The 27,890-nt window shown below is 41.1% G+C and overlaps 1 protein-coding gene across 1 annotated transcript; it reads left to right on the forward strand.

Annotated features, from left to right (window-relative positions):
- ABRAXAS2 (abraxas 2, BRISC complex subunit) lies at nucleotides 1-27,890 on the forward strand. The gene is made up of 9 exons (XM_021703777.1): nucleotides 1-99; nucleotides 4,248-4,338; nucleotides 8,115-8,151; nucleotides 10,737-10,803; nucleotides 20,124-20,314; nucleotides 21,114-21,233; nucleotides 21,742-21,826; nucleotides 23,363-23,477; nucleotides 25,701-27,890. The coding sequence occupies exons 1-9, from the start codon at nucleotides 1-3 to the stop codon at nucleotides 26,168-26,170; spliced, it is 1,275 nt and encodes a 424-aa protein (XP_021559452.1). The 3' UTR covers nucleotides 26,171-27,890.

The following is a 27,890-nucleotide window of genomic DNA, read 5'->3' on the forward strand; positions in this document are numbered from 1 at the left end:
ATGATGGGGGAGTCGGAGATTTCCATCATGGCGGCTTCCATTTCGGGCTACACCTTCAGCGCTGTGTGTTTCCACAGCGCCAACAGCAACGCCGACCACGTAGGTGCCGGGCCCCCCGCCGCGGCTGCTGGAACCTCCAGCCTTCGTCCCCGGCCGGTGCCTGCGGCCAAGACGGGACCACTCGCGGCTCGTCCCCCGGGCTCCCGGGCGGGCCCGAGGGGCTGGTGACCCGGGCGGCTCCCGCCCCCGGCGAGCTCCTGCTACCTAGGGCTCCTTCGCCCCCGGGATGGGGCCCCTCACTCAGTGCCTGCCGCCTCCTGGCCCTCTCAGGACAGCCGTCTCCCTTTTAGCAAAGCTGTCTCCATTGGCCGCCGGCAGTGTCAAGAGTCGCTTAGTGGAGACCAGGCGCCTGCCCCTCCCTGAGAGTCAGGCTTCTGGACTTGCGAGGGGCTCCCGGGGTCAGCAAAGCGCGGAGAGACCGAGCTTTATTCTAGGAGCCGGGGCATCCAGCCCCGCCCGCCGGTCTCACAGGTTGTCATGGGGTGCGACGAGGGAAACCATGGTTGTCACTATTCATGCTTGTTAGATACGTTCGTGTGTTTTCTTCCCCTCGATGGAAAATGGAGAATGTAAACAGGAGTGTTAGGTGTAGGGTCTGCTTGCCTTGAAGTTGCATATTTAGTTCTTTGGTGAATGTTCTAAAACCACGGCGCTAGTCGTAGTGAGATAGGGAAATGACAGGCCTACGTATGAGTGATCGGAAATGCATAGGCTTCGGAGCTCGGAGGGAGCAGAGCTTGTCTGCTTCAATGTCTTTATTTTACTAATTGTCTTTTAATGTCATTCGCCTAGATGGAAGTTTCATTGTGAAACTAGATAATTATCTTTAAGTCCATATTTAATCTGTCCACCAAATTGAGAGATGATTTTAAGAGATATTAATAGTGAGTTATTCAAATTCATTTAATAAGTGTGGGGGTTTTGAGGTTATCATTACAAAGCAAAATGATACACTGTAGAATAAGGAACTGGATTTGGTTTGATGTCTGCAACTTTAGCTTCCATTAATAAAAACTGATCCATAGAGGGGATTCTGTTAGTAAATTGGATGGCATTAAATTTTATTCTACTTTTCCTATAGTGTTGATGGTAGAGATTAATGATAGGAATACACACAACGTGGGTTTTTGCAGAGTTAGCAGATGTCTCTGGATGCTAAGGCCTTTGATACTACAGCCAGCTATCTAATAATGTAATGAAGTTCCATATATAGGTGGTTTGTGATACTCCTAGTGTCCATGGAAGTGTTAAATATGGTTTCAATAATGGCTTTCTAACATCTCTAGTTTTTGGAGTACCTAGTAATATCACAGTTTATGTAAAAAGCAAGGTTATTGTAAGAATAAGCAGCTACCTGTTGAAAAGCAGGTAGTTTTTCTGCAAATGGCAGGGAGTTGCTACTTTACTTAGATTGTTATTAATTTAATTCAAGAACTATTCCTTTAATATCTATGCTGTGCCAGGCATGGTGCTAGACTTCATGGAAATTTTCACCATGACAGTAGTTTGCAAGTGTATTTTATATGACCATAGCTGGTTATGTTAACCTTGCCACAATTATATATGTGGAATACTTTAATGTCAATTTTATATATTTTTAAGTTGAGGAACCAAATTTGCTTTTGTAGCACATTCTTGTTTTGTCCAGGCAAGAAATTAGTTTAAAACCACTCATTCTATAGAGCTGGGGTTAGCAAGCTTTTTCCAGATAAGTAAAATTTTTGACTTTGTGAGCCATGTGGTTTATGTAGCAACTACTCAGTTCTGCTCTTATACAGAGAAAGCAACTATAGACAATACATTAATTAGGATGACAGTTTCTAATAAAACTTTATTTATGGACTCTGAATTTGAATTTCATATAATTTTCACATGTCCTGTTTTTTTCCAACCATTTAAAAGTAGAAACTCTTCTTAGCTTGTGGACTGTACACTAACAGGCAGGAGGCTAGATTTATCCCACACACCATAGTTTGTTTCTTCCTGCTATAAAGTAACAGTGGCTCCCATAATCCAGACCAGCAGATAAAAAGCATTCGTTTAACTTAGTTTTAGAATGTCTAGCTGTCACTGTTGACTTTTTCAAACCGAGGACTATGATAGAGGTGCCAGATAAAATACAGGGCCCTCAGTTAAATTGAATTTCAGATAAATAGGACATAATTTTTTAGTGTAAGTATATCCTAAATATTACATAAAAATTGTTGTTTATCTGAAATTCAAATTTAACAGTATCCTATATTTTTATTTTCTAAATTTGGCAGCCTTTGGCTGTGGAACACTAGGGATCTGGAGATCAGTTCTTAAAATGTATAGTTCTGTAGGAATTTAAAAAAAATTGCTTTCACTTTAATTTTTATTGACTTGTTACAAAGAGAAATCTTCTCTGAAAGACTTTCATAGGATAAAACAAGCTTCTTTAGTCACTGTTTCTCAAACTAGTAGTCATAGATATTCTTTCAGGTTTGAGAGAATTTTTTTTTTTTAAAGAGGATTTGTATATTACTCAAGTTTGTGAAATGCCCCATACATGATTTGGGAATTTAGGACACTCCTCCCCTAATCCAATACAAAAGCTATGCTGTAAAGCGTCTGTCTCTCCCTCCTCACTCCCACAGATTACAACTGGTAATGTTTTTTTTTTCTTTTTAAGATTTTTATTTATTTATTAGAGAGCGAGAGAGAGAGAGAAACAGCATGAGAGGGGAGAGGGCCAGAGGGAGAAGCAGGCTCCCCGCTGAGCTGGGAGCCCGATGTGGGACTCGATCCCAGGACTCCGGGATCATGACCTGAGCCGAAGGCAGTTGCTTAACCAACTGAGCCACCCACGTGCCCCTCCAACTGGTAGTGTTTTTAAGCTAGACAACCTCTTTAATTGATTCGAAGGGTCAGCCTGGAATAGGAAGGTATGTAGTACAAGGTCATTGTTTCCACAGGTGTCCTCAGCCAGTATTTATTGAGCACGTCCTATGTGGCGGGCACTGTGCTGGTTGCTGAGATACAGCAATGAACAAGCACAAAGTCCCTGCTCTCCTGGAGCTTACAATTTAATAGGTGTAGGCATTTGTTTGTTAATTAATTTATTTTTAAATTTTTTTTTATTTTTTAAAGATTTTATCCATTTATTTGACAGAGAGAGAGAGACAGGGAGAGAGGGAACACAAGCAGGGGGAGTGGGAGAGGGAGAAGCAGGCTTCCCGCTGAGCAGGGAGCCCCATGCGGGGCTCAATCCCAGGACGCTGGGATCATGACCTGAGCGGAAGGCAGACGCTTAACAACTGAGCCACCCAGGCGCCCCTGTTTGTTAATTTAAGGATGTGCCACGGCAGACTGGGAGAAGACTGGGAAGAAAACGCAGGGGACAGAGTGTTTGGCACGCCCTGTTTCTGTTTCATTGGCCGAGGAAGGCCTCTCTGATAAGGTGCCATTTGAGAAAAGAGCCCCACAGAGGGAAGGAGCAAGCCGTGTGGTTACCCAGGAAGGGAGATGGCAGGGCAGCCTGTTAGCTCACCCTCTATAGGGAAGTTACTGAGGCACATAGAATTAATGTTCTCCAGCCGTGCTTGTGCTCAGCACAACGGCAAGTGCAGCCACAGTAGGTTGTGTGCTGCGTAAGCCAGGATTGATGGCCTATGTTCTCCAAAGCTGTAAAGAAACTAACCTCAGCGGTTTATTAAGGAAGAACGTTCATGTGAGTGATGTATTTGCTGAAATCCTCATTTCCCGCACCCTGTACAAGAGCAATTCGTTGTGCATTGTTAACTTCTTTATCCTTGTATTGTTAACAGTGCTTTTAAAACAATGAAATAAATTGTATGCTGTTTCAAGAAAACAACCTTGGAATATTTCTGCTTCCTGAGCTTTTTTGATATTGGTTACTACACTCAGTAGGATTTAGGAAATGAATTCACTCTCCTTATTTTTGCTTAAAAAAAAAACAGGGTTTTTTTGAAGGGATTAAAATATTTCATCGTGTATGGAATCCTTTTTTCAAACAATCCAGTTAATAGATACATCTCAGATTGCTTTAGTCTTGTTGGTTTATAGAATAGTAGTTTATATGGCAAGCCTGTTTGGATTATTGTTAAAATTATTATAAAATTATAATGCCCTTAATTCCTTTTAATTCCAGTAAAAAAAATCATCTTTATTTTTAGTCTGCAACTATTTTTTTTTATTACTTTTAGGAAGGATTTCTGCTGGGAGAGGTAAGACAAGAGGAAACCTTTAGCATCAGTGACTCACAAATCAGCAACACAGAATTTCTGCAAGTAATTGGTGAGTTTGTCACTGAGCAGAAAAATTCTTTTTCTGTATCAATGCTGTTTGGCTTGTTCTTTGGTCCTTAACTGGTTTTAATCTGAAAGATAAAGAGAGTACATAAAAAGCAGCTAAAATCACAATGTAAATCATCTGCACTGATAGCTAGTATGAAATGTTTTATAAGTCAGTGTGAACTTGCTGTGCTGGCTGTAGGTAGTCCATAAAGCTCGTATCCACCAGCTGGTCTTTTACTGAATTGCTGTGTGCTCTCTCTTGCTAGTCTCTTCAAAACCACAGTGAACCCCTGGTTCGCATATTGGGCTATTCCCCGTTGTCAGCATCACCACATACTGTAATGCGAGGATCTTTGGGGCTGGTCCTTTCTGGAGGGATCTGGCAAAGATGTTCACACTTGTTTTTATGAGCTATTTGCTAAATCTACACAGCCTTCTGAAGAACAAGCCAAACAGTCAATTTTGGGGTGATTGCTGGGGAAGACGAAGGAGTATTTATAGATGCGCCCACTGTCTTTGGATCAGTCTCTTTTTTTTTCTCTTTGGATCAGTCTCTTTTTGATAAATAGGGATCAGACTCCTTTCAGCTGCACCCTGAGCATGTCTCCAAACAGCATATCCTGATACTCAGAACACAGCAAGGGACATTTCACTTAGGCCACCCCACCATTTACTGACCATCTGTGTGTGAGGCGTGTGCCAGGCAATGAGAGGAATACCCAGATGCATCCCTATATTCCTGGAGTGTGGGGAGGATAAGACAAGTGCACAGAAGTCCCAGACAACCATACGAGATGAGTACTGTTAAGAAAGGAACAGAGAAAAATCCCATCAGTTGAAAAAAAAAAAAAAACCTGCTAGTGAGTGAAAGCAGTAGAGAGTAAAGGTGTCATGAAGGAGGTGAACTTAGGGTCAGTGGGCGGTGCATTCAGAGGAACAGAGAGCAAGGAGTGCACAAGATACACAGGGAATCTGGCCTGTTTCTATGTGATGGAAATACAGAATGTGTGAAGTTGAGTGGTTTCTGGTTTGAAATATTGCTGGCAGGTTAGATTATGTTGGGGCCACATCATCAATTTCAAGCCTTCTAGTTCTGATATCCTTCTAGGACAAGATGAGGATTGAGGTTGGGTTAGGATTGGGGGAAAACAAGAAACAGTTCATTTCCTAAAGGACCCAAACGATAAAACCCACTCCTCACAATACTGACTTGTTAAATAAAGACTTGATATGCTGTATACGGCTCTTCTTTCAGTGAGGTTTTGTTTCTGTTTTGCTTAACTCTTTAAAATCCTAAAATAGAGAATTCGGTTTCATTGAACATGAGTGTAGTTTTATTATTTGCACTTGGATTTTCAAAACTAATTTGGTATATGAAGGTTAAAATGCCAGACAGTTAGTTAACAGACTGCAAACCATGCAAAAAAGAGCTGTCCTACCTGGCATGACCATAAAAATAGCACTTCTGATGAATATTCTGGCTATTTATTTATTTTAAAGAAATAGAATGGCAAATAATTCAAATTCTATAGCTTCATGCGCCGTATCTGATTCATAAACCTTCTGATTCTTGCAGTAAATACATTTCCATGGTATTGTAGATCCAGAGAATTACCAATTGATAGAGTCCCAGTTAAGGCAGTGCCATGACAACCATCTTCTGCACAATGTGTAATTTATTAGCTATATTCAGTTCACTGTGTGAAACGGTTGTGGATCTCATGGGCAAAGTGTTTGCTAGTATTATCTTAAATGTATTGTTATCATTATAATAGTTTTCTTTTAAAAATAAATACATGTTAGAAATAGAAACAGGGACTCCAAACCTGGGTTGAAAGGCCAAATATTAGGTAAAGTGCCATTAGTAGTATTCCAGACCAGTGGTATCAAGAAATTTTCTGGCTTAGCCTAACCTCCAGAATAAGATGTTTTAAATAAAACGAATCGACCAAAGTTGTTATTTGTTGCAAATGTCTGAATCCATGCACAGACACTTTTACTTTATACGGTAAGGACTTCATATAGAGTGCTATATTCTGAAGCACGAAGTGTGGCATTCTGTGTTAAAAGCTGGGCTGACTCACTTTAAGCAGAGCTGTCCACCCTTAGTTCTAGAAGGGGAGGGAGCAGGCAGCCACCGAAGAGCTTCCTTAGTTAATTAGATGTTACCACTGCAGTTATTGAAAAGGATGGAGGAGGGAGTAGTGGGACTGTTGAGTCTCCACCAGAAGGGGAAGCAGAGGTAGGAAGATCGTGAGAACAGCCAGATGTAGGGGTGGGGTGGGGGTGGGGGAAGACCTCTAAGGAAAGGAGTGCAGAGACGCCATATATACGTGAAGAGGAATCTGCCATGTGAATGAACTCTAGAGGCATGGCAAACTCTAGAATCCCAGGTGAGGCTGCCCTGCTCCTGCCTGTTTCCAGAGGTCTATCTATCAGTCAGTGTGCCAGCCAGCTTCATTCCAATCTGCAGCTTAATCACGTTTGAGGCCTTCACCCTGTTTTCTCCATGGAGTGTTTAGGCATTGCAAAAAGTCTTATAGAGAAAGGTTCAACTTCCTTTAGCAAATGCTACATGATATCTAGGTCATATCTTTAGTGTGCTTCTAATCCCAGTTGTAAATCATGACAGAAGTCTGCTGGGGCAGTTGATGACAGCAGTGTGTATTTGGGGTTCAGATTGACTCTAGGGTTTTTAAAAAAATACTCGTTCCTTTAAAGTAGAAGGTGAGCTTTTCTTTCTTTTTCCTGAACCCTCTGTAAAGTTTTTGCTACAAATGTTCCACATTCTAATTGCTTTACTAATAGTATCGCAGAAATAATGTAGGATGGTGTACTGTATTATTGTTGGGGGTAAAAGAAGGAACAATTTCTGGATGAGGTTTTCTTATTTGCATCACTGTGTCAGCAGCCATGCCAGGCAATGAACTCATCTTTCCAGCGGAAGGATTGCATCTGTGTGTGTGTTTTGGCAGCATTGACATCAGTGCAGAAGCTAATGGGCATAGTCCCATGGCCTCCAGGGTCGTGGTTTCGTTTTAATTGTGTTAAAATTGCAGCCTGGAACTCTGTGGCTGTGGCTTTTTAAACAACAGGTGATGAGTCTCTGTCCAGAAGAATGTTATTAATAGGATCGAGTGGTTAATTAGTCTCATGGTCTTAGAAAGCAACCCAGATCCTAAGCCCCCTGATGAGCTTGAAGGAATTGTTCACTCTGGTTAATCACAGCAGTCTTTCCAGAAGCTGTTAGGATCTGCTTATAAAGGACTGTTTCCCTCGGTGCTGACCATCTTTGAAGGGGTTAACAGGCCTCCAGAGCTTCCTCCTCCCTTCCCCTTCAAAACACCTAGCCCAACTTGTCCTGAACCAGTAGTGGGTTATTGATGGTAGGGTGGTTAGGCCCTCCTCTCCCCAGGCTGCCCTTACACTGCTTGTCCACTTTGATTAAATGTTTCCAGTTAGCTGTTGAGATTGCATGAGGGTGCACAATGGCTGCATGTTCCTGAATAAAAGCTTTCAGATGTGTGCTCATCAGACGTGGACAAATGGAAACAGAACGTGTTCTCCAGTTTACTTTATCCTGAGGAGGTGTCCCTGAGTTTCAGTGTTAAGAAGACACACTGCCCTCAGTAGTGTACACACGGCACCTATTTGGGAGAGGAAAACTTGTCTATATATTGTTTGAGGTTTCGGTAAACAAACAAACAAGCGGGCTACTTCATACTTGCCTGTGTCTTACATGATCAACTGAGCTGTGTTCCTTCTTTCTAATTACAGAAATCCATAATCATCAGCCGTGTTCAAAACTTTTTAGGTAAGCCACATCCTTCTTTGTCACTTTGAGTCCTTATTAAAAGATTAATTGATTAAAAACTAGTGAATGTAGGCTTGTAACTCACCGTGGCTCTGAAGTGACAGGTATAACTGGGGGCATCCAGATTCACTGGTACGGTCAGTGTGTGCTGGTCATGGAAAGGGGAGGGGGTGGTAGAAGTCGTGGCCTCAGTGGTTTACAGTGAAAGTCTACTCCAGCAGCCTCCCAGGCAAGGGCTTTGCAGCTACAGAGCAAGAAGTTAGTCAAGAATCACATACAGATAAAAGAATTTAATGGGTGATTTTAAGAAGAATAAAAAATGTTCAGTGTTCAACTTTAAAATGTAAGGAAAGGGAACATGGAACTTTCTTTTTGTGTGTATGTAAGTTAACATACACCAGTTGCATACTAAGACCAACTAAAGGACAGCAAGAGAAAGAAATGGGAGGAGTGACATTCAGAAGGGAGGGAGCAAATGACAGACATGTGGGGGGTGAGAGAGACAAGGGCCAGTAACCCCCATCCACCAGACTTCTCCCCAGACAATATGCAGGCCTCTGTCTGCTCTCAGCCCCAGAGCCCTCTACTTGCTGGCTGGTATAATGATTTCAGCTCTTTCTTAAACCCCCCTGAGAGCGTGTTCTACCTTCCCAGAAGCTAGTACCTCCCTTCTCTGAGCTGCCCACAGTAGTAGGATTCAGCGTTCTTGGTCAGTACTCCCTTCTTTAACACCTGCCAGTCCCTGGTGCCCAGCTGTTACTGCTGTATGTCCCCTGCTGCTTTCACCCTGACCCCTGTCCCAGTCTCAGCTGGCCCAAACACCTAGGCCCTTGCACCCAAGAACTCCTGGGGACCCCCCCCCCCCGCCCCACCACACACACACACACCTATCCACTGATTATTTTAGAGGATTGTCCTCATGCAGCATGGTTACCTGTGGACAAAGTCTGAAAACAGCCAAGATCCTCATCACTTCTGGATTTATACGTAACTGAAAGAGGAGTGGGAAGCCAGACAAGCAGTGCATTTGAGAAGAATCTCAGAGCAAATGAAATGATTCAGGCCCTGGTCCACACATTGGCTGTGTTTGGTCCATGCAAGTGTCTGATTTAGCCCTGACTCTTCAAAGCTCTTCTAGGTGCGCCCTGCCTTGCCCTTCTGAGGAATTCCTTACAACACTGTCAGTAAAGGTGTCCCAGAAGGATTTAACTAAGTTTAAATCATACACCTATAATTCTTAGAGCTGAAAGAAACCTTAGAAATCATGTGTCTACTCCACACTCTTTCTTTTGTGAAAAGGGAAGTGGAGACCACATAGGTTAGGTGACTTGCCCAAGATCATACAGTGAGAAGCAGAGCTGAGCTGAGGCTGGTATCTCCTGACTCTCAGTTCAGTGGGGTTTTTTTTGTTTTGTTTTATTTTGTTTTTGTTTTTTTACTATCTCTTGAACTTCTTACTGCTTTATTTATTTTTAAGATTTTTTAATTTATTTATTTGACAGATAGAGAGTACAAGTAGGCAGAGTGGCAGGGAGAGGGAGAAGAAGGCTCTCTGCTGAGCAGGGAGCCCGACGTGTAGCTTGATCCCAGACCCTGGGATCATGACCCGAGCTGAAGGCAGCTGCTTAACCTACTGAGCCACCCCAGGCGCCCCTTCTTACTGCTTTATAAGGCCTGGGCTTAACGTTGGTGGGAGGAGGGAGGAAGGATGGCATTCCCTTTTTTTTTTTTTTAAAGATTTTATTTATTTGAGAGAGAGAGAGAGAATGAGAGGGGGAGGGGCAGAGGGAGAGGGAGAAGCAGACTCTCCGGCTGAGCAAGGAGCCTGGTGTGGAACTCGATCCTAGGACCCTGGGATCGTGACCTGAGCTGAAGGCAGATGCTTAACCAGCTGAGCCACCCCAGGTATCCCAAGGATGGCATTCCTAAAAGCACAATCAGTGGTAAGAAAGCCCATGCATCATTATGCCTGCTCACCGTAGGATCCTGGTCAGGTAGGTCTATATGAGGGGCAGACCTGGCTTCAAATACCAGCTCTCCCATCTACTACCTGTTTGGTTTGAGGCAAGTCACTTAACCTAAGTATCTTTATCTACAAAAATGGGTATAAAACTTGGGACATGTTGGGCTGTACTCTACCTACTTAACAGCGTTGAGGCAAGAATGAAATGAAATAAGATGAGAAAGCATGCAGCTGAGCCTCTTAAGCATTCAACAGATGTTCATTTCCCTTCTGCATTTCTCAGAAAATGAGCGCCTGTATTCTCTTTTCTCCATAAGTAACTGATACTTAGAAACAAGGAAAAGATGTCGCAGCCATTGGAAACCACACATTTCCTAATTACTTGCTATCAGTACCTCCCACATGTGGAAGTAATACCCTTTGAATGTAGCAGTCTCTTGAGTATTCTTTGATGCAAAAGATACCTTATATCATCAGTAAAGCATTGAGATTGATTTCTCTGGTTATCTATTGAAGATAAGCAATTATATCTTTATATCTTGATTACCAACTCTTAGGATTCAGTGACCCATAATACCACGCAATTTTAATAAAATATATTTTCTCTTTAAAAAAAAAACAGTTTTTATGACTATGCAAGCAAAGTTAATGAAGAGAGTTTGGACAGGATTCTTAAAGATCGGAGAAAGGTATGTTCTATTTGTTGCCCAGTCTGATTTGGAAATCACTCTTTATCTTATCACCTAACCTTAAAACCAGACAGGAATGTAAAATGAAACAATATGATTTGATATTAATGTATGAAAGTTCTGTTGACTTAAGTAGATTTTAAGGGTAAATTGCAGATCTGAGACGATGTTTATAACCTATCAATAGAAAAAATTTAGATATTTATAGTGTGATTCCATTATGTAAAAATCAGAAGGAAAAACAAGAACTATAGAGAGTTAAAAATTAGTTGAGTTGATTCTGGGTGGTTCTGCTTTTCTCTTTTGTTATTTAAAAAATAATTTTGCAAATATCTTATATACATGCATTAATTTTATAACCAGGAAAAATATTTCTAAAAAATGTAAGTCATAATTAAACATCTCTGGATGTTACCCTTTCAAGTTCAGTTAATGTCAAACATAGATGTTTTTCCAAAAGGTAATGTGTTCATTATTTCTGTCAACATATGCATATAATGTTCTGATTATGTATGGTAAGCAAGTCTGAATAGGATTGAAAATGAACCAGTTTTATTGCTGCAGCATTGTCTGATGATCTCATTTATAATTTACTCTTTTGTACCATGTGTGGGTTTTACTTTTCTACCTTGAAATATTAATTCCAGAAAAATAGATTTGTTATTAAACCATTCCTTGAGGAAAAAAAATATTAAAAATTTTCAGTTTGTCACATAGAAAACAAAATGCCTTTGTTTGGAAGCGTGTATTATGAAAAAGCTTTTAAAAGATTACTCGTGGAAAAAAAGAATCAGCACTGTGGGACTTGGTCCCCAAGGTGTCTGAAGAAGGGCATCAGGAGTAAGAGTGCAGTCAGAGTAAGTCAGCAGCTTTTCTGATCTACGGGCTGCCTCAGTAGGACCGTCAATTGGAAAAGCAGAAAGCAGAGCAGGTAAGATGGAAGGAAGACTGGGAAGGCTGGAAGAAGGGACAGACAGCTTTGTGGATGATGATGAGCTCAGGAGGTGCTCGGTCTCCGTAGAGTCACCCCGTCGCCGTCCGCCTGGGAAAGGGAGTTAGAGCAGTCACAGGCATTGGGGTCCAGCGCTCTTTTTTTCAATGACTTGCCCAGGAGCATATGTTCTAGAATCTCTCGGGAGTCCATCCTTCCTATCCCCACCACTAACCTATCTCCTCATTCCATTTATTTTCATATTTTAGACAATGAACTTTTATTACACTTTCTAAAACTGAAATTTATTCCATGAAAATTCTCATCAGAGCACAGTTTTCTAGAGCACTCACTACACATTAAAAGTAACGGGAGTATTTTTTTTTTTTTTTTTTAAGTTTTTTAAGGTTTTTGGTTTTTTTTTAAGATTTTTATTTGTTTATTTGACAGAGACACAGCGAGAGAGGGAACACAGCAGGGGGAGTGGGAGAGGGAGAAGCAGGCTTCCCGCTGGGCAAGGAGCCCGATGTGGGGCTCGATCTCAGGATTCTGGGATCATGACTGAGCTGAAGGCAGTCGCTTAACTGACTGAGCCACCCAGGTGCCTTTTTTAAAGATTTTATTAGAGAGAGAGAGAGACAGACAGCATGAGTGGGAGGGTTAGAGAGAGGTGGAGAAAGAGAATCTTAAGCAGACTCCACGCTGAGCTTGGAGCCCAACTTGGGGCTCAGTCCCACGACCTGAGATCATGACCTGAGTTGAAACCAAGACAGGGATGCTTAACCGAATGTGCCACCCAGGCGCCCCGAAGTATTTTTTCTAAATAGATGAAAAGATTTAAAGTGACAAAAATGAATAAAGAATATGAACAGGAAATTCACAAAAGAAAAAGAAATCCACAAATGGCCAAGAAATAAATGAAAAGATGTTTATCATCAGTCAGGAAATGCAAGTCGAAACAGCATGATACTATTTTTTTTGCCCATCAGATTAGCAAAAGTGTAAAAGGATTGCTAATACCCAGCTTTGGTAAGACTGTGAGAAATGGGGAAGCTGTAGTTGGTGGGAATGTAAGTTGATAACAAACATTTAGGAAAAGAGTTGTGCAATAACAGAATTTTATTTTTTATTTTCTTTATTATTACTATTATTTTAAAGTAATCTCTATGCCCAGTGTGGGACTCGAACTTCTGACCCTGAGATCAAGAGTTACATGCTCCATGTACTGAACCAGCCAGGTGCCCTCCAATAACAGAATTTTAAATATGCAGTTCCACCTCTAGGAATCTGGCCCAAGTAAACATTTGAATCTAGGCACAAAGATATGAAAGGCTGGCTTAATGAATAGTTTAACTCTGCGCCAGGCCACGTTCTAAGCATTTTCTGGGTGTTGGAACTAGGAGGTAAATTGCTGTTCTTACCATCCCCATTTTACAACTGAGGCAACAAGGGTGAGTAACTTGCTGAAGGGTCCCCAGGGTGTAATGGTGGAGCCCACGCTTAAACCCAGCAGCCTGGCCTCTGAACCTAGCATAACAAGTATGTTTGTTGAGTCTTTGCTTAATAGTGAGCGTTTTGAAAGAAATCTCCATGTCCACCAGTGGGAGATGGTCAAGTAGGTTGTTCTGGCACCTCTGTACTGTGGGATGTGAGGCAGCCATTGAAAAGAACGAGGGGAGTTCTTGGTAGTGACCTAGGAAGATCTCAAAGTGGTGTTACAGGAAAAAAGTAGTCTTATAATTTGAGCCTGTTTTATGTAAAAACAAAAATCTGAATGAGTATTCAGGTGTACAGAAAAAGATCTTGAAGGAAGGCAACCAAACTTAAAAGTGTTTACTTTGGGAAGGGGAGTGGGGAGATGCTGCTGATGAAGAGGAACTTTATGTGAGGAGTTTCTTTGTAACAGTGTTTTCTGATTGCAAATAAGTTGAAAAAAAGAAAAGGACTCTACCAGGTAGTTTTTTTAGCAGTAGATAAGGACACATTTCTAAATTAATTTGGGGTTTTAAAAATCGGATTTGCCGGGCGCCTGGGTGGCTCAGTTGGTTGGGCGGCTGCCTTCGGCTCAGGTCATGATCCTGGAGTCCCTGGATCAAGTCCCGCATAGGGCTCCCTGCTCGGCGGGGAGTCTGCTTCTCCCTCTGACCCTCCTCCCTCTCATGCTCTCTGTATCTCATTCTCTCTGTCTCAAATAAATAAATAAAATCTTTAAAAAAAAAAAAAATCGGATTTGCCGGGGGGGTACCTGGCTGACTCAGTAGAATGTGTGACTCTTGATCTCTGGGTCGTGAGTTCAAGCCCCACGTTGGGCGTAGAGCTTATTAAAAAAAATAAAATTGGGGGCGCCTGGGTGGCTCAGTTGGTTAAGCAACTGCCTTCGGCTCGGGTCATGATCCTGGAGTCCCGGGATCGAGTCCCATATCGGGCTCCTTGCTCAGCAGGGGGTCTGCTTCTCCCTCTGACCCTCCCCCCTCTCATGTGCTCTCTCTCTCTCATTCTCTCTCTCAAATAAATAAATAAAATCTTTAAAAAAAATAAAAAATAAATAAAATTGGGGCACCTGGGTGGCTCAGTCAGTTGAGCATCTGACCCTTAATTTCCACTCAGGTCATGATCTCTCTCCTTCTGCTCTTCCCTCCCACCCCCCCACTCATGCACTTGCTCTCTCTCAAGTAAATAAATAAAATCTTAAAAATAAAAAATAATAAAAAAATAAAATTCGACTTGCTGTTTTGATCTGTAGTATACTTGCCATAGGTTGTTATCTGGAGAGCATGTGGTCTCAAACATAGAAACTACACACCATTGCTAAAACATTTTCATTTAATGGTAGGCTTAAGATAGAGGCTAATGTTTTTTTGTTTTTTTAAGTAGGCTCCACAGCCAGTGTGGAGCCCAGCATGGGGCTCGATCTCACAACCCTGAGATCAAGACCTGAGCTGAGATCAAAAGTTGGACTCTTAATGGACTGAGCCACCCAGGCGCCCCAAGGCTAATGTTTTTGATACAAGAATCCCCCAGTAGGTATAACATGGTCATCTACTGCAACATGCAGAATTACTGCCCTGGCAGAATCCATTTTGTGTTTATGAAGTTTGTACAAGCCTCAGGTTTTGGGCTAAGGCCAAAAAAGCAAGTGAGAGGGGAGTTTCTGGCTTCTGGAAGCATCTGTTCTGCAGTAGATGATGATAAACATAACTTCCACCTTAATATCATCGTAAGGCCAAAAGGCTCACAACGTGAAGATGACAAGCATGCCCAGTATTGGGGATGATTGCTTTGGCTCCAAAAAGTATAAGTGAATGTCTAGCTGAGAGTAGAGAGGAAAGTCTTTGTGAAAAGTTGTCTAAGAAACTTCAGCAGAAATAATGTTATAGGGAAAAATGTCCACATTTTTCTTCATGGCCCAGACATAGTTGTCAGAAATGGGCTTTTTAGCGTCAAGGAGGTAGTTTCTCAGTAGTCTTGCAACTAGCTTGTTAGCTCTAAAAGGTAGAATCGTAGGTGTCACGAATGTGAATTAATTTGGCATCTCATCTTTCATTGATAAGAATAATGGGGTTATTCTTTTAGCAGATAACAAATGGATAATTTGATTACTATCAGTTGATATCCAAAATAAATGTATAAGGCTCCTGTTCCTCAGAAAATACAGATAGAATAAAACAACTGGAATCCACGTAAGTGAAAAGCATTATGACTCATCCAGTAGCCACCGGCAAGATTCTGTTCATCAGTGAGTGTTTCATGAGAGCAGCCAACGTGCTAGCAATGTTCAGGTCTCTGCAGGGAGGCGGGGGAGGGGGTAGAGACACACCCCCATCCTCCAAAGGAGCGAACTCTAGCGTTACTGCTCATACCCCCGACGTACTCCTCAGGCTCAGAGTGTAATGTGCCGTGTTCTCAGGCATCAATACCTCCAGCCAGGTGACGGTTTTTCTTACCCACTTTTTTTTTTTTTTGAAGAAAACCACTCTTCACTTTTTTTTTTTTTGGTTTTTTTGGTATTTTTTGGTATTTTATTTTTTATTTCAGCTTTACTGAGGTACAATTGACACATAAAGCTGTAAGGTTAACATTGTGTTAATTTGGTATACCTATACATTGTGAAATGATTCATTATGATTTCCCCACTGTGAAAGGATTAAGGATGGTATTTTAATCTAAACGTTTCATTAAATGAAGGTAAGTGTTCAAGGGTGCCCTTGTTTCCCTCCTCATCTTTATATGTGGAGGGGCTTCAGCTGGAGCTTTGGTTTTCAAAGTGTGGTCCCTGGACCAGCAGCATCAGCATCACCTGGGAACTTGTTAGAACCTACTCTTCACTTTTTATTTTTTTTAAAGATTTTATTTATTTATTTGACAGAGAGACAGCGAGAGAGGGAACACAAGCAGGGGGAGTGGGAGAGGGAGAAGCAGGCCTCCCGCTGAGCAGGGAGCCCGACACGGGACTCGATCCCAGGACCCCGGGATCACAACCTGAGCTGAAGGCAGACGCTTAATGACTGAGCCACCCAGGCGCCCCTACTCTTCACTTTTTCATGACCATTATCATGTGACCAGTTTGGAATTGCAGAGTTACCATTGTACAGTGGAAAAGATAGACAGGTTCCACATCTTGGCTGTCACTCAATAGCTCAGTGACTTGGGACAAAACATCTCTTTTATAAGATTTATATTGTCAGAAACGTTTGGGTTTTCTTTTTGTTTAAAGAATATCGGGGTGGCCTGGCTGACTCAGCCAGCAGAGCATGCAACTCTTGATCTCAGAGTTGTGAGTTTGAGCCCCATGTTGGATGTAGAGATTACTTAAAAAATAAAACCTTTAAAAAAAATTTAAAATTTAAAAAGTAAAGAATATCAGAATTAATTGCTTTAATATAATTGGAAATTATGCTTTATGTTCAGTAATACTCCATGAGGGCAGCAACTATTTCTTTGGTCCCTGTATTTACTTGCATGTGATGTGAACCCCATGGAATAAACATTACTTACCTCCCAAGGTTGTAATAATTAGTGAAAATATTTGTAATAATAGCTACCTGTGGGCCTGGCACAGGGGCTCAGCAAAGGTTGGTTCACTCCCTTCCTACATGAAAGTACCAAAAGATAATCTAAATTTACTGTTAATTTTATTTATTTATTATTTAATTTTTAAGATTTCTTTATTTGAGAAAGAGCATGAACGGGAGGGGCAGAGGGAGAAAGAAACTCAAGCAGATTCCATGCTGAGCATGGAGCCTGACGCCGGACTCAACCCCACAATCTGGAGATAATGACCTGAGCCAAAATCACGAGTCAGACACTTAACTGACTGTGCCACCCAGGCACCCCTAAATTTACGGTTAACTTTTTTTTTTTAAGATTTTATCCATTTATTTGAGAGAGAGAGAGAGCACAAGCAGGGGTAGGGGCAGAGGGAGAGGGAGGGAGAAGCAGGCTCCCCATTGAGCAGGGAGCCCGATGTGGGGCTCGATCCCAGGACTCCGGGATCATGACTCGAGCCGAAGGTAGACACTTAAACAACTGAGCCACCCAGGTGCCCCTTTACTGTTAATTTTAATATGACGCTAACAATTTTAAGCTACCTTTACTTCTTTTTTTTTTTTTTTAAAGATTTTATTTATTTATTTATGAGAGACAGAGAGAGAGAGAGGCAGAGGGAGAAGCAGGCTCCCAAGGAGCAGGAAGCCCGATGCGGGACTCGATCCCAGGACCCTGAGATCATGACCTGAGCCGAAGGCAGATGCTTAACCATCTGAGCCACCCAGGCGCCCGCTACCTTTACTTAAAATGTTTCACAAAAGAGGCTATATGAAGACTATTCCTCTGATAAAGAATTAATTGTCTCTACAACAGATTTTTCAAACTTTAATGTGCACAAGAAAAAAACTCAAGAAACTTATCTTAAATTCAGATTCCTGGTTCTACCTGTGGACATTCTAATTCTGCAGGTTTGGGTGGGCCCAGGAGCATTTTAGTAAGCTCCCGGATGTCCAGCAGATCACATTATAAGAGATACTCTTCCAGAGAACCTATCAGTTTAATTCACTTAGGCAGTTTAGTTATCCTACAGTTAGAGCTGATGAAGCTAAACTTCTTTTTTTTTTTAAAGATTTTATTTATTTTTCAACAGAGAGAGAGAGACAGCGAGAGAGGGAACACAAGCAGGGGGAGTGGGAGGGGGAGAAGCAGGCTTCCCGCTGAGTCAGGAGCCTGATGCGGGGCTCGATCCCAGGACTCTGGGATCATGACCTGAGCCGAAGGCAGACGCTTAACGACTGAGCCACCCAGGCGCCCGAAGCTAAACTTCTTAAGTCATTGTATTGAGGTATAATTGACATACAGTGAACTACACATATTTACAGTATATACTTCGGTAAGTTTTGAAATATTCATACACCCATTAAACCATCAGCATAATAAGATGATGAACATATCCTTGCAAGTCTCCTTGTGCCCTTTTTTAAAAAAAGTATATCTTATTCAAGTATAATTAATATACAGTGTTATATTAGCTTCAGGTATACAATATGATTCAACAATTCTGTACATTATTCAGTGCTCGTCATGATAAGTGTACTCTTAATTTTCTTCACCTATTTCACCCCCCCCCCCCCAGCAATCACCAGTTTGTTCTCTGTATTTAAGAGTATGGGTATTTTTGTCTCTTTCTTTCTTTGTTCGTTTCCTAAATTCCACACATGTAAAATCATGTGGTATTTGTCTTTCTCTGACTGATTTCTTTCACTTAGCATTAAACTCTCTAGATCCATCCATGTTGTTGCAAATGGTAAGATTTCATTCTTTTTTATGGCTGAGTAATATTCTATTGTGTATATATATGCCACTTCTTTATCCATTCATCTATTGATGGACATTTGGGCTGCTTCCATACCTTGGCTATTGTAGATAATGCTGCAGTAGACAATAGGTGTGCATGTATCTTTTCAAATTCGTGTTCTTTTTTTTTTTAATACTGTGAGGATTTTCTTTTTTTTTTTTAAGGTTTTATTTATTTATTTGACAGAGAGAGAACACAAGCAGGGGGAGTGGGAGAGGGAGAAGCAGGCTTCCTGCTGAGCAGGGAGCCCGATGCGGGGCTCGATCCCAGGGCCCTGGGATCATGACCTGAGCCAAAAGCAGATGCTTAAGGACTGAGCCACCCAGGCGCCCCTCTTTGAGTAAATACCTGGTAGTGGAATTACTGGATCATATGGTAATTCTATTTTTAATTTTCTGAGGAACCTCCACACTGTCTTCCACAACGGCTGTACCAGTTTGCATTCCCGCCAACAGTGCACAAGGGTTCCTTTTTCTCCACATTCTTGCCAACACTTGTTTCTTGTGGGTTGTTTTGGTTTAGTTTGGGTTTTTTTTTTTGCTATTCTGACAGGTGTGAGGTGATAACTCATTGTGGTTTTGTTGCATTTCCCTGATGATGAGTGATGTTGAGCATCTTTTCATGTATCTGTTGACCATCTGTATGTCTTCTTTGGAAAATATCTATTCATGTCCTCTGCCCGTTTTTTAATTGGACTATTTGGGTTTTCGTGTTGAATTGTATGAGTTCTTTATGTATTTTGGATATTAACCTCTTATTGGATACATCATTTGCAAATATCTTCTCCCATTTAATAGGTTGTCTTTTAGTTTTGTTTCCTTTGCTGTGCAGCTTTTTATCTTGTTTTTTGTTTGTTTTGTGAGAGAGAGAGAGAGTGAGCACAAGAGGGGGAAGGGGCAGAGGGAGAAGCAGACTCCCCACTGAGCAGGGAGCCCAACATGGGACTCGATCCCAGGACCCTAGGATCGTGACCTCGGCCGAAGGCAGATGCTTAACCAACTGAGCCACCCAGGCACCCAAGCTTTTTATTTTTATGTAGTCCCTGTAGTTTATTTTTGCTTTTGTTTCCCTTGCCAAAGGAGACGTATCTAGAAAAATGTTTCTACGGCTGATCTCTCTGTTTTCTTCTAGGAATTTTGTTTGTTTATTCATTCACCTGTTGATAAACAATTGGGTTGTTTTTACTTTATTTTTATTTTTTAAATTTTTAAAAAGATTTTTATTTATTTATTTGAGAGAGAGAGAGGGAGAGCACAGAGGGAGAGGGAGAGGGAGAGGGAGAGGGAGAAGCAGGCTTCCCGCTGAGTAAGGAGCCTGATGCAGGGCTCGATCCCAGGACCCTGAGATCATGACCTGAGCCAAAGGCAGACGCTTAACTGACTGAGCCACCCAGGCGCCCCACAACTGGGTTGTTTTTAGTTTTGAGCTGTTGCATGTCAAGCTGCTACGAGTATGTGTACAAGTGTTTGTATGGATACATTCAGAATTAAATTCGTAAGATTTCATGCAACTTTTCATCCTTTTTTCCTTCTGTTTTTATTGCAGAAAGTTATTGGATGGTACAGATTCCGGCGAAACACACAGCAGCAGATGTCGTACAGAGAGCAGGTTATCCATAAGCAGCTCACCCGCATCCTTGGGGTGCCCGACCTCGTCTTCCTTCTCTTCAGCTTCATCTCCACCGCCAACAATTCCACTCATGCTTTAGAATACGTTCTCTTTAGACCAAATCGAAGGTAAAGAAAGCGTTCCCACCAGCCTCAAATAAATAGTAAAGATGTTGGTACATGTAATTGGGATTTATGACTTTGAAAATGTGCATTTTATAGCATCTTTAAAAAAGAGCTTTTATAATTCTCTTTCAGCTAGTTTTCTTTGTTTGAGAGAAGGTATTTTCCTGTCAGTCAAATTAAAATTGTTTTTGAATCAAGAAGCATTAGCAAGATATGTTAATTATGCATAAAACCTTACAGGAATAAACAGATGGAAATCATCATTTGCTTCTCCATAATCCATTATGTAGAAATACAGTTTTACTGCTCTGGAAGTAATTTTAAAACAGATTTCAAAGAAAAATTGTCAAATTGATCCACCTACTGGTTAATGAGGGTTTTGCATTGTGAACTCTTAAAAGCAAAACAAACAAAAAAAGATGATAATGATGTCTATCTGTAAATAACAGAAAGGTTTCCTTCTGGAAATTCACTTGTAGACTATATTACATCGACATCAATGAGAACAAATTGTTAAATAGCCATTCTCAAGGTTTCATTAATTAATCAATCAGCAGGTATTTCCTGAGCTCTTGCAGCCTCCTCAGCACTCTGCCAGTTGCTGTGGGGACAAGACCTCTGCTCTCAAGGAGTTACAGCCGAGTTTCCACTACCTCAGGCATCCTTGGGTTGTCTGTGCAAGTAGCTGCACTGTGAGACTTTCTGTTAGTTCAGCAGTGCAGAGACTCCAACTACTCCTGCCAAGACCCACGGCTGAGGAAGAGCAGCGCCTTTAACACGAACTCTCTTGATCTTCCTACAGGTATAATCAAAGGATATCCCTTGCTATCCCCAATCTAGGCAATACTAGCCAGCAGGAGTATAAAGTGTCGTCAGTGCCAAATACTTCTCAGAGTTACGCCAAAGTTATCAAAGAGCATGGGTGAGTTGAAAGTGAAATGAAAATGTCTTCCTGCCTTTTGTGAAGAGTATTTAACAGATTTAGGGAGACATGTGAAATCGAGTTTGATGTGATTGAAACTGAAAAATGCAGACGGGTCATCCTCTAGACCACTGCAACTGTATGTCAGAATTTTATGCTGATTGAACAGATAGTTTATTTTTACCAATAATTTTTTTTAAACATTTGCGACAAAATTTTTTTTTACATATATATAAAAGTTTGGGCAGAGTATGTATATTTCTGAGGTTCCAAAAGCTAAATGTGGCCACTGAAAAATGTATAGCTTTTTATTATGTTTTAAGTTGTCTTGGTAACATGGGTTCTTTTTTTTCTCTTCTGTAATTCTAGTAGTGTGGGCACTGTTGCTGAGACAGTCACTTGGAGTTGCAGCGTTTATGTAATAGGTCGAGGCGGAAGTGATAGGAAAGTGCCTTTTCGGTCCATAGCAGTTATAATAATTTTGTGACCTCTTTTTCCTGTCTTCCAGTACTGACTTCTTTGACAAGGATGGAGTCATGAAAGACATCAGGGCGATTTATCAGGTTTATAATGCACTTCAGGAGAAAGTGCAGGTAACTGATTTATTTACTAGTTTTTGTCTTTTTTATATGCCCAAGTGCTTTTAATTCCACTTTAATTTTTAATAATCTCCCAACTAACAAATGAATCATAGTCCAAAAGTAATAATGTGCTTTCCCAAAATAATCTCCTATGTGGAGGGTGGTTACTCATGCTGGCCTACAAAAGGCTGTCTCATTATGCGCCTGAAGTAGAGAGTCTGAAGTACAGCATTAATATTCCTATTCTGAATACTTGTGACCCCACTTATACCAGTGTTTTCTTTCGGGAAATCTATTCCGAGTTTAAAGGATTCCTAAGATCACAGCTGTCTCCATCAGTACACTCGAAGTTGAGACTGCATCACAGGGCACCCATAATTGGTACAGCCTTGCTCCCTCGCTCTGGGTCACTTGCTTTGCCCCCAGCTACCTCCATCAAGTGGGAGGATTGCACTGGAGCCTGTTCATTCCTAGTCATTCATGCAACAAATATTTATGGAAACATCTCCTACATGCCACTTATTGAGCTAGGTGCTAACAGTACTTTCCCAGGATCTTTCATCATCCCCAGTGTGTTCTTAGGAGTCATTTGCCCTAAACCCTAAGAACAAAAGAGGCTTTGAGAACAAGAAGGAGGGTGGTAGGCCTGAAGAAGCCCCAAGGAATAGAGAAGGGAATGTAGGCAGCTGCTGAAAAAGAAGAAAGCAGAGGGATCTGCCTGGGACTGAAGAAGAAAGCCTACAACAGGCAGTTTCCAGTGTCCATGTTCCACAGTCAGGTCACGGCCCACCGAGCAATATAGGGAACTTTAAAGAGGCTCACTGGTGACCGGCCTACTTTCCATAGTTTCTGGGATTTCTGCTATGGAAGGAACATGCGGTGAAAAACAACTTTTTGTCCTAAATTCATGACCATGCTCTTTGCAGACTGTCCAGCCGACTTCAAAGTGGCTGTTCTGCATTCACTGCCTATTGAATAAGGCCTGCTCTGCAAACACCAGTCTGACGTAGAGTGCCCTGATGCGGGTGATTAGATGGCAGAGATGTAGTCTCACTAGCCGCCTTTATTGCATCTCGACTTTGAAACTTACTTTCTTTTCCACTCCTCCTAATTATAAATATTTTCTGTTAAATAAGTCTATTTGTGACATCTGATTTTTGATTGTTGGTTATAAATTAAAGTTGAAAGCATCTCATTCCTGTCTTATCTTTTGTTTGTCCTTTGTGTGCTAGACTGGTATCAAAAATCCTTCTTTCAGTTTAATAAAAAAAGCATAATTGAAGGAAAAAATTAAATCTTTCCCACCTCACCCTAACTTTTCAAGAATTTACAGGCTAAATAGATAATCATCTTAACAAAATTAAGAAAGCGGGTCAGTGAACAATACTGGTTCCTTGGACCTTCATGATTTTGTTTTACCTTACCTGTCTGCTTTTTAACTTGATAAAGCATCTGGGCTCTTCCTAGGGTTGCAATCCGTGCTATCTTCATGGAATGCCTTGTGCTTGGATTTGAAACTGATTGTTCTTGTTGTCATTTTTCCCTCAGGCAGTGTGTGCAGATGTAGAAAAGAGTGAGCGAGTTGTTGAATCTTGTCAGGCAGAAGTGAACAAATTAAGAAGACAAATCACTCAGAGGAAAAATGAAAAGGAGCAAGAAAGAAGTGAGTTTTCCTACTAATTTCACTGTTCAGTATTGGGGAAATGTCTTGTTTCAAACATCAAACCATATGATGAATCATAGGAATCCTCTGCAATCGTCAAGTCCCCCGTGAGGCTGTTGGCGAAAGAGCATTCACTCGTACTTCCAGAAGAGAAGTACTCTTTTTCATGGTACCCTTTCAAGTATCTGAAACTAGAAGAGAAAGAAGACTAACCGTAGAAAGGCTGAAGCAAGTTAGAGTAAATCCCGAGAAGTGATTACTGCAGACTTATGCCTGAGTTGACTACTGTGATCTATTTACCGCGGCTGTGATGTTTCTGAGTTAACCCCAGCAAACCTAGCGTGTAGGGACCACGTCCTGTGTTCATCACATACCAAAAAAAGGAGCTACCTAATATTCTTTTCACTTCATATTTAGTTCTTAGGGTCACAGCAAAGACTTTAAATGTCTGGTTTTTGGTAGCTGTGGATGAATGGATACAATTGAGCTAAGGAACCAGCTGGTTGAATGAGAATGAGGCCCAAGAATCTATTGATTCCAGCATGGGAACAGACATGTTTGCGATAATACCACCAGATTTAACATCTGTACGTTAAATTTATAACTTTTCCTAATTTAATAAGAATTCTTGCAAACCAATTAAAATGTAATTTATATTTCTGGGTAGGTGATAATCTGATTCATTTGTAGTGTTATATTTTTTGAGAAACAATCAGAAATGCAGACAGGGATTTACATACAAGAGTATTCATCACAACTTTATAATTCTAAAATCTGAGAAACAACCTATTGGAGGAGTTGAATAAATAGCAGTAGAATAGTTGATAGATCATGGCATAGCTATATGGTGGAATATTGTACAGCCATTGAAGTGAATTTTTAATGACATGGGATAATGCCCAGTATATAATCTTAAGACAGTAGGATGTAAAATGACATAAACAGATGATCTCAGCTGTGTTTAAAATACACACTCTCACACACACACGGCTGGATAATAAAACTGGAATTCAGAAAAGGAGGGTGGAGCCGACATCTAAAATTTATATCTTTTAACCCCAGATCTTGTGCTCTTTTCACCAAAAGTCTGATGGTGTTATCTCGATGATAGAATTGTGGGAGATTTTATTTTCCTTGTTCTCTTCTAAATTTTGTACGAATATTTTTCTTTTCTTTTTGTTTTTTTTTTAATTTTTATTTATTTATTTGACAGAGAGAGACACAGCGAGAGAGGGATTCACAAGCAGGGGGAGTGGGAGAGGGAGAGAAGCAGGCTTCCCGCCCAGCAGAGAGCCCCATACGGGGCTCGATCCCAGGATCCTGGAACCATGACCTGAGCCGAAGGCAGACGCTTAACGACTGAGCCACCCAGGCGCGCCGTGTACCAGTATTTTTCAAGGCTAGGGACTCATATAGATACGAGTCCAGATATGCTCTGAACTATTCCAGAGCAGGCATAAAAATACGCTATATCAGGAACCTGGCTGGCTCAGTTGGTGGAGCGTGAAGCTCTTGATCTCGGGGTTGTGAGTTTGAGGCCCACATTGGGTGTAGAGCTTACATTAAAAAAAAGAAAGGGAAAAAAAAGTGCTATATTTATGGCCCAGAACCTGGAAAATTGGCCATCTACCATAGGGCTTTCAAACTTTTAAGGAATAAATGGTGTAAAAAAAAAAAGAAAGAAAGAAAATGGTGTATGAGTGTATTGTGGCTGGTAGTTGTAAAGAAGTATACTTTTTTGATGCGAGGCCTGTCAAAGAAGAAACTCACATTCAGATGAGTGCCAAGTGTGGTAAGGACTGTGTATCTCATCCTTCCATCCCCACAGTCTGGGAGCACAGTGATTAACGAGAGGGAAATGGCACAGGGACCTGCATTTAAAAGACCTGCATCTGCCCCACTTCTGGCCACTCCTTTAGTGAAGTCACTTCACCTTTCTGAACTCTGGTTTCTTTGCCTAATAATTTGGAAGCAGTGATATTAATGATGATCACAATAATACTTCAGAAGGTTTTCTAAGGCTTAAATGGATTAATGTATAGCAACAGGATTTGTCAGTTATGAAGTACTATGCAAATGTAAGATAATTAAGAGTCATCATCAGTTTCACTTCTTTGTTGCCATTTTCCAGAACATTCAAGTTGACCATTTAATGCGTTGAGATGCAAAGCTGTGAAAATAGAGAAAGCGTTACGATTTTCTTTTCTTTCTGTTTTCGTCCAGGATTGCAGCAAGCGATGATCAACAGACAGGTGCCATCTGAAAGTTTGGGGCCAGCGTTCAGCCCTCGGATGCCCTATTCTGGGCTTGCAGCTGAAGGTAGAAGTACACTTGGAGATGCAGAGGCCTCTGATCCTCCTCCCCCTTATTCTGATTTTCACCCAAACAATCAAGAAAGTACTTTGAGCCATTTGCGCATGGAAACCAGTGTCTTTATGCCTCGACCTCAAGCCGTGGGTTCTTCCAATTACGCTTCCACCAGTGCCGGACTGAAGTATCCTGGAAGTGGCACAGACCTTCCTCCTTCCCAAAGAGCAGCTGCAGACAGTGTTGAGGAATCAGATGACAGTGATTATGAAAATTTGATTGACCCCACAGAACCCTCTAATAGTGAATACTCCCATTCGAGGGATTCTCGACCCATGACACATCCTGACGGGGGCTCCAGGAACACTCAGACCTCCCAGATTTAGCTAAACAAAGAAACTCTCCACTTAGCACTGTTTTTCTTAATTGCTTATTGAGAGAGTTTTTTGAGGACTTAATCTGGGGGGAGAACTGCGTTCTCAGACCCTGGCCACCCCACAGGAGGGTACTCGGGCACAGAGCTGGTGGGAGCCTCACGTCGCCGGTTCTCACCTGCAGACACAGTGTGCAGATTTCATGACAGAATCATTAAGATAATCAGATTGTCCTAATTCTGGTGCGATTCATGGATGTACTGGTAAATTTAGGCAAAGTGAAACTTATCAACATAGTTTCTGTTCTTTAAAATAAATTGGAAATTAGAGACTAAGCACAATTAGTCTATAAATGTTCTGTAAATCAAAAACTTACCTCTTGCACTATCATGCCTTGAAATTTACTTTTTCAAAGGGAAACGACTTTAGCAGCAGCCTTCAAAGAACCTTCTTTCTATGATGAGCCAAATTCATCTTTGCCAGAAAGAAATTTTGTTAATTCCAAGAAGCCCGATTGGAACAAATCGGATGTACCTTCTCTTGTCTGCATGACTGTGAGATCAAAAGAGAGGGCTTTGTTTCAACTTTTTTCTACTAGCCTGATACATATTGTCACTTAAAATGGTTGCCTTTAAAAAAAAATGTAGAAATACTAATTACCAGTAAGTAATCATCCAAATAAGTATGTCATAAAATAAATTACTTATTTTTCTTTTGGGGAATTACAGTGACTGCTATGTTGCACTAGCCACGTTTATGGTCTCTGTTCTGGAGTCTTAAAGATGAAGGACGCACAGCAGTGGATAACAGAAAGGAGTTACGCTCCAGACCTGAGTTTTATGATGAACAGATTCCAGACACAGTGGATTTAGCTGAGTTCATACATAAGGGATATAATTCATTTAGCTCTTCTGACAAATCCTAGTGTTAGTTTTATTTGTGGAGGAAAAGACATTTAATAAACTGTTTGGGAATCTTGGTGAATAAAGATTCATTTTAAATCCAAATAACCATACTTATTTTTTTTTAATTGCTATTTGGAGGATAGTTGCAGAATGTGTAGAGGCTTTCTGTTGGGCTGCACTTATATTTTTATTTAATTACTGCTTGTTTTCTAGTTTTGCCCAGAATGTGTGAAACCACTAAAGACATTCGTGAGCACGTTAGGCTCCTGGTTTGGAAATGACAAGACCCACCATACAGTGATGAGGTCAGCCCACAAAGTTAACGCTTTGGGACATAACTGCCTTTCCTTTGAACTACCTAAAACCTGTGAGAATAAGGAAGGTGTCAAAGAGGCTTCAAATCCAGGTTCCAAAAAAGTAGTTTCATTTTGTTGGAAAGAAGTTTACTCCCTGAGCTTCAGTTCCAAGGCACAGTTACCCAGTGTAGACTGAAACATGAAATACTCAAACTGCCATTCTTCAGAGAGCCACGCTGTGGGGTCTGTGTTTTCCTGCTCTCATGGTTTTGTTGGCCTTACACCACTGCCATTGGATTTAAAAGGTTGCAGACCACTTTATCTTCAAACGTGTTCCGGTTTTTATCAGCTCCCTTCTAGCGGCTGAATTCAGCGCCAGTGTGAATTTATTTTTTTTTTTTAAGTGCCATTGCCATCTTCTCTGTTCAGATTTTGACATTCAGGAAAATATTTTTATTTTTATGCCATACTGAAACCTACAGTGTATATCTGACAAAGCAGTTCAATGTGACAATAAAAACTTATTTAATC

The sequence above is a fragment of the Neomonachus schauinslandi genome, chromosome 6 (assembly GCF_002201575.2).
Source record: "Neomonachus schauinslandi chromosome 6, ASM220157v2, whole genome shotgun sequence".
Classification (NCBI taxonomy): domain Eukaryota; kingdom Metazoa; phylum Chordata; class Mammalia; order Carnivora; family Phocidae; genus Neomonachus; species Neomonachus schauinslandi.

What these genes read in the sequence shown, in the direction of transcription:
- ABRAXAS2 (XM_021703777.1), top strand. Translation starts at nt 1, where the DNA reads ATGATGGGGGAGTCGGAGATTTCCATCATGGCGGCTTCCATTTCGGGC. An exon ending in CCGTGTTCAAAACTTTTTAG is followed by an intron (nt 8,152 to 10,736) that starts GTAAGCCACATC and finishes AAAAAAAAACAG; the next exon opens with TTTTTATGACTATGCAAGCA. An exon ending in TGAAAAGGAGCAAGAAAGAA is followed by an intron (nt 23,478 to 25,700) that starts GTGAGTTTTCCT and finishes GTTTTCGTCCAG; the next exon opens with GATTGCAGCAAGCGATGATC.